General features: G+C 39.9%; 1 protein-coding gene across 1 annotated transcript; it reads right to left on the bottom strand.

The window, feature by feature from the left end:
- Positions 1 to 4705: 4705 nt before the first annotated feature.
- On the bottom strand, positions 4706 to 8098 carry LOC133138149 (rhodopsin-like). The gene is made up of 5 exons (XM_061256649.1): positions 7738 to 8098; positions 6346 to 6514; positions 5835 to 6000; positions 5037 to 5276; positions 4706 to 4831 (listed from the first exon to the last, which is right to left on the bottom strand). Exons 1-5 carry the CDS (start codon positions 8096 to 8098, stop codon positions 4706 to 4708), a joined length of 1062 nt encoding a protein of 353 aa, XP_061112633.1.
- Between the last annotated feature and the right edge of the window lie 767 nt (positions 8099 to 8865).

Below are 8865 nucleotides of genomic sequence, written 5' to 3'. Positions count from 1 at the left end.
GATTTTACAACTTAGACAACTGCCTAGTTCATTATATTCAAGGAAAACTATGAACAGACTTTGTCTGATTTTAATTTATGGCATATGTACATTTATTGTTTCTGTTGCAATGAAAACTGCAAATATTCCATATGCCCTTCGTCTGCAGGAGTTTGGAAAAGGTGGCTAAAACAACGATGCCCAAATCCCAGCATTATACCAGAGCATTTTCATTGGGCCATTTTCATTCAGCCATTTCACTATTAAACCTGAAAAATACTTAAGACTATGGCCTAGCATCTACAGTAAACCTGAAATATACAATACCAATAACCCATAACCCTGGTTTTCCCAATAAAATAAAATAAATACATACATTTATAATATAAAACATAATATAAATATAAATAAGACCAATATATTCATACTGTATATACAGTACTGCGCAAAGTCTTAGGTGTGTAAAAACATGTGAAGTGAAGATGCTTTCAAAAACAATTAAATGAAAAATGTCTAAATATCAAAAAATTACTAGGGCAGTGAACAGCTAAAAACTAAATCAAATAAATATTTGTTGTGACCACCCTTCGTCTTTACAACTCCTTTACAAAATCAGCTGGCAGTTAAAAAACTAAGCATACTGAAGAACTTGCCACAGTTCTTTTGTAGTCTTTGGCTGTCTCACCTGCTTCTGGCTATCCAGGTAATCCTAATTCTTGAACAAAATCATGTTTGTCTAAGAAAATAATGTAACAACATAACACAATTGCATGTGAAAAATATGAAAAAAGTGGGGGAAAATATGTAACACTATAGTCTTATGTCCAAAAAAATTGTCTTTTTTTGATTCAGATGAACAGGACAATTGTTCATGTAAATGTATTGACCACAGTGAAAAAAGAAAAAATATATATTGTTTGAAGAAATTCCTAATGAAAAAATAGTTCCAGCAGAAAATTTTAAATTTCAAATCTTTTTTTAATTCAGATGGATCATGGTTCTGTAAAAATTTTTTATAATAATAGTGGAATAAAGGAACAGTGTTAGAGGAAATTCATAATGAAAGATGTGGTTATAACCTAACCCTATAACCCTCAAAATAATACTAATCTTCACCCCTTTATTATGAACACTAGGCAATATTGTTAATTTAGCCAGTGTGGTATTGTCTTACCAAATAGGTAGGACAATACCTTTATATCAAAAAATTAAAAAATGCAAAACAATTTGAATATGTCATTTTTTTATTCAGATGGATAGGAAACCATGTTTGGCAAAATAAATGAACAAATATATTTTTTTATATGGGTCAGCGGAAAAACAAAACAATAGGTAAGATTATCATGTTATGGACTAATGGTCATATGTCCAAAAAAAGCAACACTTTTAAATGTCATTTTTTATTCATATGGATAGGAAATTCCATTTTTGTAAAAAAAAAAAAAAAAATTTTTTTAAAGTGTTTATGTTTCAGTAGAAAGACAATATAGATAAGACAATTATGCCCAAAAAGTGAAACTGAAAAAAAAAATATATATAATAGAATAGAATAGGAAATCATGAAAAATAATCACAGAAAATATGAATCTTTCTGAAAAAATGTGTAATGAAAATTTATCATTTACCCAAACCTGAACCAAAGCCTAATCTTAACCTATCCCTTACTGTAACCGTGCCTAAACACTAACCCAAACCCTATCCCTGATCTTAACTTTAACCTGAACTCTAACCCCCAATATGTCCCACCCCCATGGATTCCCCCCCCCCCCCCCCCCCCATCTACTTCCTCAGGTTTGTTGAATAAACACGACTCCTCATCCATCAGAATAGAAAAAAAAGAAACATTCATTTCGTATTATTATATTGTTCACATATACAATATTGAACTACCAGCAAGTTAAAAATACAAAAATCCTAGATGTGCATTTCATCAATGAAGATTGATAAGAAACACATTTTGGATTAAAATAAAAAACAGAACAGAAAAATACGTAAGACTATTGTCTACATCCAAACATGAACAATACAACAATAAAGTTGTGGTTTTTCCATCCTGATGGTCCAGTGCAATAAATAAAAAAATGTTATTTGACTACTATTTTTTTTTAATCATTGGAAAACAGCGTAATGCATAACATGATGTGTACAAAGTGACAAAAGCAAGAATTCTAAATGTGTGTATTTTCTATTCACGTGGATGAGAAATCCTCTTTATTCAACAACCCTGTTGAAATAAATGAATTAAAATGAGTTTGAAGACATTTATGATGAGAAACGTCTTCACTTGAAAAAGATCCAAATTCAGAAGGTGTTACAGATACATTCCTCGCTGGCTCTTAATGCATGCTATCATCAACGTGTGAGAAAGAGTTATAATGTGTGCAGCCAGCTTACACATTTTGCAGAGAATCAGAGGAAGGTGCTGGCCTCAAGCCAAACTACCTGGCCTTTGGCGGATAGCGTGTGCTCTTGTTCAGTTCCCTTCAGTTTTTGTTATTTTCTCTTTTTCTTTAAAAGACAAATTCAGTCCTGACTTCTCTGAAGAGTGCCACCCAAAACCTGTCTTCCAGCAGAAGAACTAGCTATTCAAGCCTTGCATTTAGTCCACAATTACACCTATCTTTTTCCACGAGGTCATAAATAGATCAGGAGTAGCTTTACTCCCAGGAACAACTGCTCAGATCAGTTTACCTCAAGAACCAATCACAAGCGGAAAAGAAAATAAGGTGTGTGTATGTGCGTGTGTGTGTTTGTGCGTGTGTGTGTTTGTGCTGTATGTGAATGCATTTTTTCTATTTGTTACATATTCTTTCATCTAAGAAAAAAAAAAACACTCATACTGTACTGATTTGTCATTTTTCTATTCAGTTGGATAAGAAACAACTTTATTCAGCAGCATGGTGAAATTAATAAAAAAGTTTGAAAACATTTATGATGAAAAAACTATTTCACTGAACAACAAAACATAAAGCAAATACACAAGGAGACAATATAACATAGACAAGCTTTATGTCTAAAACATGAAAAAACTGGTGGATGAGAAATCATCTTTATTTAACATTAATTGTGAAATAAATGAAAATATTTTTAAATATATATTTACTTTTCACACCAAATGTTTCATCCAGAAAATAAAACATGTACTGTAAGCATACTTTATACTGAAAACATATAGTAAGGTGGGGAAAAGTAGGTGCATTTTGGCAATGTTTAACAGTTTTGGGCCCGCCCTAAACTTTGCCAACATTCACTAGTTTTCATGTTTTACCTTGTATGTGCATGCAGGGATGGATGGTGATGCTAAGATGTTGCTAGACGTGTTGGATTGTTTGGCAGCCTCTTTTCGCCTGCATGTTAACACTCACTTTTAACACTAAAACACATGCACACTAATGTTTCCCTCCCCACACTCTCCGCAGCTGCTCATGGATAGGATATGTTAGTTTTCATTTTATTTTACACATTTCAGTATTAAATTAGCATCAGTATATCTAACTCAAAAGTAGACTACAAAGTCTGAAGTACAGAATGCCAGATGGATATATTTTGTTTATAGAAATACTTGATTTTTGGACTGAGGTACATCTTGCAGGTCGAGTACATTTATTATTCTCTAGACATAGAGAATAATATATATTTGAAGAAAGACCACACCAGAAAGACCATACCAGCATTTTACAAACACCAGTAAAAGTATATACCTGGTTTATTTGCTGATAACATTGGAGTCATACAGTATGAGAGCCATCCAAATTAAAAGATGATCAGTGCTAGGCGTATCTCGTATGATTTGTCTTAATACCGTATATTTTAAAAGACATTTTCGATAATAAATCGTATGTACCGTCAATATTAATACCAGTTAGGTATCCGGTTAAAACAAGCAGCAGGTAAGCTGGGAGATCAGGCTGCATTTTTTGTTCGTTATTAATTTTTTCATACAACCTTTGTCACAAAGCACAAGTATTAATATTGACCGGGATAATGAAAAAGAACATGGTGTGAAATGGATTTAATCAAAATCCAAAGTATGACTGTTTACTGGACTCTATTTTGAGAACTGTGAATTGCCATCTGGATTAGTCATGCAAAAACATAGCTGAACATTTTTTCCCAAAATGTCTGAAGGGATATTGTGGATTACATAGTTGAGGTGCCCTGCATACAGATAGAAAAGCTTGACTGATGTTGACATGCAGACAGACTAAAAGTAGTGCGAAAAATATAACTTTAAATGAGAATGGTTGGTTTATCTTCAAATGCTTTGTATTCCTTTGATTGCACTTAATTTCATAACAAGATAACACTGATCTACTGTAGCTTTTGAAATTGCAGAGAATATAACAGGTTTGTATGCACATTACACATATGATTCACACATTTTCTCAGAATGATTGTATTTAAAAACAACAGGCTCTATAGATTCAGCAGCAGGTTCTGTAGCAGGATCATAGTAATGTCAATTAAAGGGAATGTGTGCATTTTTTGAAATATGGTAAAGGACTATTTCACAAATGAACTAAATTATCCACCTGTCTATACCTATTTATTTAGTACTAGAACATACACTCTCTAAAATGTTTCAATTTGAATGTTCCACAACACAGAAGCATGGGTATATTTAGTGTAGTTAAAGAGGTACTGTAAGTAAAGCAGATTGGCCAGTGGGCTGGCGAGCCCCAGTGCAGCAGTTCCTGGATGCTGGGCGGGGTTAGGGTTGAGGGGCTCAGGTAGGAGCCACCTGGCTGGTAGACACGGTGGAAGACCGGGTCCTGCTTGAAGCACTGGTGGTCTCCTCCTCCCCAAACAGGTTCTTGCCACAGCACACAGTGGTGATCATACAGTTACGGAACTGTGAGCGTGGGCACAAAATGGCGGGCTTTAGCTGCAGTGTACGTAGCTGGACCCAGACACACACAACTGAATACGTACAGAGATGTGTGCACTCACACAAGAGTGCACTCATATAGGCACGTGCACTCAGACAAATGTAGGCAAGGACACTTATACAGATATATTTCATATATATTTCAGTACTGATGGGCGGCATACATTACCTGTCTGTTGAGTAGGATGTAGATGACAGGGTTATAGAGGGCAGCACTCTTTGCAAAGAAGGCTGGGATGGTCATGAACACAGGCCCAAAGTTTGTGCCCTGATTAGCGAAGATGTACCAGGCCACACTGGCATAGGGCACCCAGCACACCAGGAATGAGATCACCATGACAACTACCATGCGCGTCACTTCTTTCTCAGCCCGCTGGGTCGTCTCTGACTCCTGCTGCTGCGCTGCTGCCTGCACACACACATGCAGCACACACACACACACACACACACACACACACAGACACATGCAGCACACACACATGCAGCACACACACCCACACAACACACACACACACACACACACACACACAGACACATGCAGCACACACACACACACACACACATAGCACACACACACACACACACATGCAGCACACACACCCACACAACACACACACACACACACACACATAGCACACAACACACACACACACACACACACACACATAGCACACACACACACAGACACATGCAGCACACACACACACACACGCGCACAACACACACACACACACAGCACACACATGCAGCACAAACACATGCACATAGCACACACACACATGCACACAAATACACACACACGCAGAGTGTGTTCAAATAAATATATTATACAAAGGCGCCCAAACCTTCCAAAAAGCTCTGCATACCCTGTAACATAATTCCCTCATGGAATCTCATGCAAGGCCAACTCAGCTCTGCAGTTTAGTTAGGAGGGAGTAGCTAAAAGAAGGCAAGCAGATGGCCTTACCGCCCGGACAGTGCAGAGCAGGCGGCTGTAGCAGAAGAATATGACCATCAGTGGGATGGAGAAGTGGAGGATGAACATGTAGATGACGAAGGACGTGTTGTTCAGCTCAGGTTTAGGAGTGTAGTAGTCTATTCCACAGGAGCACTGCATACCCTCTGGGATATACCTGCAGTCAGGATTCAAATGCAGGGTGACCTCACACAGGCATGTGTATGGAAGCATGGAAACACAATACATAGAGAGCACAGAGTAAGTTCATGTCTGGTCACCTTGACATTAAAGCTATGCTATGTTATGTTACACCTCATTTAAGCATGTAACGTGTTTAAGCCGCGTTAATAGAAACTGGACGCAGAGCTGGCACCTGACACTTTTTCAAGCATGAAGTAGATAATGTTACACATTAAATGCTAAGTGCTTGTCACATTTTAGAGAAATACCCTGGAGCAGGTGCACGTGAACTGGGATTGGCACTCTTCGCCCTCTCCCTGTGGTAATGAGGGGTGCTCACCTGGACCAGCCCAGCAGGGGGGGCACAGCACAGGTGAGGGCCATGATCCAGGTCAGCGCCACCCCCACAATGGCGTGATGCTCCCCGAAGCGGAAAGTAGACACAGGCTTGCAGACCACCACATACCGCTCCATAGCTAGGACCACCAGCGACCACAGACCGATCTCACCTGCCGAGACACAGGCAGGAGAGTCACACACACACACAGCTGCCTGCACACACACACACACACACACACACACACAGCTGTCTGCACACACACACACACACACACACACACATACACACACATACATACACACACACACACACACAAACGCACAGCTGCCTGCACACACACACACACAGACACACACAGCTGTCTGCACAGACACACACATACACACAAACGCACAGCTGCCAGCACACACACACACACACACACACACACACACACACACAGACACACACATACACACAAACGCACAGCTGCCAGCACACACACACACACACACACACACACACACACACACACACAGCTGCCTACACGCACAAGTCTCTGCACACACTGGGCATGCATACAGTACAGTCTTTTATTTAGTGCTGTGATCACATACCCACATTAAAAAGCAAGAAGCATCCATTTCCCTTGGCTGATCTAAAATGTCTTTCAATGCCAGTACACGGCTGCACCTTAAAAATTGAAAAGGCCTCTCACACTGAGCATTGCGGTAATGTAATGCATTGTCTGTGTTTAAAAGAGTCAAGTTAGATCTTAAGTCATGGATTACAGGCAAGCACAATACAGTAGTAGGCAGGTCGAGAGCACTTTGTGCTTCAGGAATGCAGAATGCTAGACCTCACCTACAGTGTCTTTATATCGAGGAGATTACATCTGAAAACAGTCTGGAATGAATTAATAAACATGGAGTGTGTCATGACAACATTCTCTTCAGTTCAAATTTGGAATTGCGTCCAAATACAGAGAAATTATAACTATAAATTATAATTATAATTTATATATAAAAGCTTTTTAGTTGGGGTATCTGACAGAGGTGGTGTCAATTTTATTTTAATTGATGTAATTAAGTAAAATAATTAGACTGAATATCTGCACTGAATTAAAACATATTTGACTTATCAGGTATCTGAGTACGTTAAAGTGTTGTCTACAGCTTAGCCTCAGAGTCTAACCATGAAGCCCTGAAAAGTCAAACATGAAACAACACAAATGAAGTGAAAGGAAAAAACAAATATATTTGATGAGACTGTTTCCAGATTGAAAAAAACCTTTTAATCATTGGACACGTAGTCTTGTCTCCCACAAACGCTACACCTCAGCCTTTTCCATCACATGAAACGGAAAGGAAAGTTGGCTGGGTGAATAATCCGACACGGCTCTTGCGTACTCACCCCCCAAGGTGGCGAAGAAGCCCTCGATGCTGCAGCCCGTGGGCCCCAGGGCGAAGTAGCCGTGGAGCGCCGTGTACAGGGTGGTGGTGAAGCCTCCCACCACCATGAAGAGGTCGGCCACGGCCAGGTTCAGCAGCACGTAGTTCAGGGGCGTGCGGAGCTTCTTGTGCTGCACCGTGACGTAGAGGGTGAGGAAGTTGATGGGGAAAGCCGTGATGATCAGGAAGAGCATGTACGCGGCCAGCAGGGAGTACTTCCAGGGCTCGGCCAGGTAGTACTGGGGGTACAGGAAGGGGCTGCGCACCACCCCCGTCTTGTTGGACATGGGCACGTAGAAATCGGGACCCTCCGTTCCATTCATACCTCCGGCTCTTCTCTCAGCGGTAGATGCTCTCCTTAAGACAGAGCAGGGGCATTATGCAGCCTGGGGTGTGCGCTATGTTCCCTTTTAACTTATTGCCCAGATTAGTTTCAGAACACGCAGGTGGGTGTCATCAGAAAAGGATTTGGGTCACTCTGAAGGGCAGTAATCCAGAAAAAAACTAATTGCCTTCATTTAAATTGTGAGTGCCAACTGTTACGTCAGGGTCTTCACAGGAACGGATCCTTCTCATAAGCATGCATGGGGTGGGACCCCTTTGAATTTATACGCTCAGGGAACAAATTGAGCAGTTTACTGGGAGCAAGGAAAATAAATCTCTAAATAAGGCTATCAATCAAAGTCTTCCACGCATTTGCAAAAACAATGAGGGTCAACAACATCCTTCAAGGTATTTATCTTAGTGATAGGATCAATGTAAAAGTAAGCATTGAGTTCCATCTTTGTTGGGGCCTTTGACAGACAGCAGGCCAACAATTTATCTTGTTTATCTCCACTCTGGACAATTCTGACCGGCCAGCAACAGCAGTTAAGATTCAGCAGCATGTTAAAGTCTTCAGGGTTTAAAACTAACTGGGCAAAGAAAATAAACATGTGCGTCAGGGCCTGGGCACTGGGGCTGTGCAAACTCAGAGATATTTGCTCGAGCAGGAATTTGCGAGGAATGAGGTATGTCTTCTGACAGAGCTTTTCCAGACACGCAGTCCGCCTAATCCTGCAGTAAACATTCTGACATTAAGAAGTCTTTG

Source organism: Conger conger, chromosome 10, assembly GCF_963514075.1.
Source record: "Conger conger chromosome 10, fConCon1.1, whole genome shotgun sequence".
NCBI classification, from domain to species: Eukaryota; Metazoa; Chordata; class Actinopteri; order Anguilliformes; family Congridae; genus Conger; species Conger conger.
This window is presented reverse-complemented; position numbering and strand designations above follow the sequence as displayed.

What these genes read in the sequence shown, in the direction of transcription:
- LOC133138149 (XM_061256649.1), bottom strand. Translation starts at nt 8,098, where the DNA reads ATGAATGGAACGGAGGGTCCCGATTTCTACGTGCCCATGTCCAACAAG. An exon ending in CCCCTGCTGGGCTGGTCCAG is followed by an intron (nt 6,001 to 6,345) that starts GTGAGCACCCCT and finishes TCCTGACTGCAG; the next exon opens with GTATATCCCAGAGGGTATGC. An exon ending in ACATCCTACTCAACAGACAG is followed by an intron (nt 4,832 to 5,036) that starts GTAATGTATGCC and finishes CCACGCTCACAG; the next exon opens with TTCCGTAACTGTATGATCAC.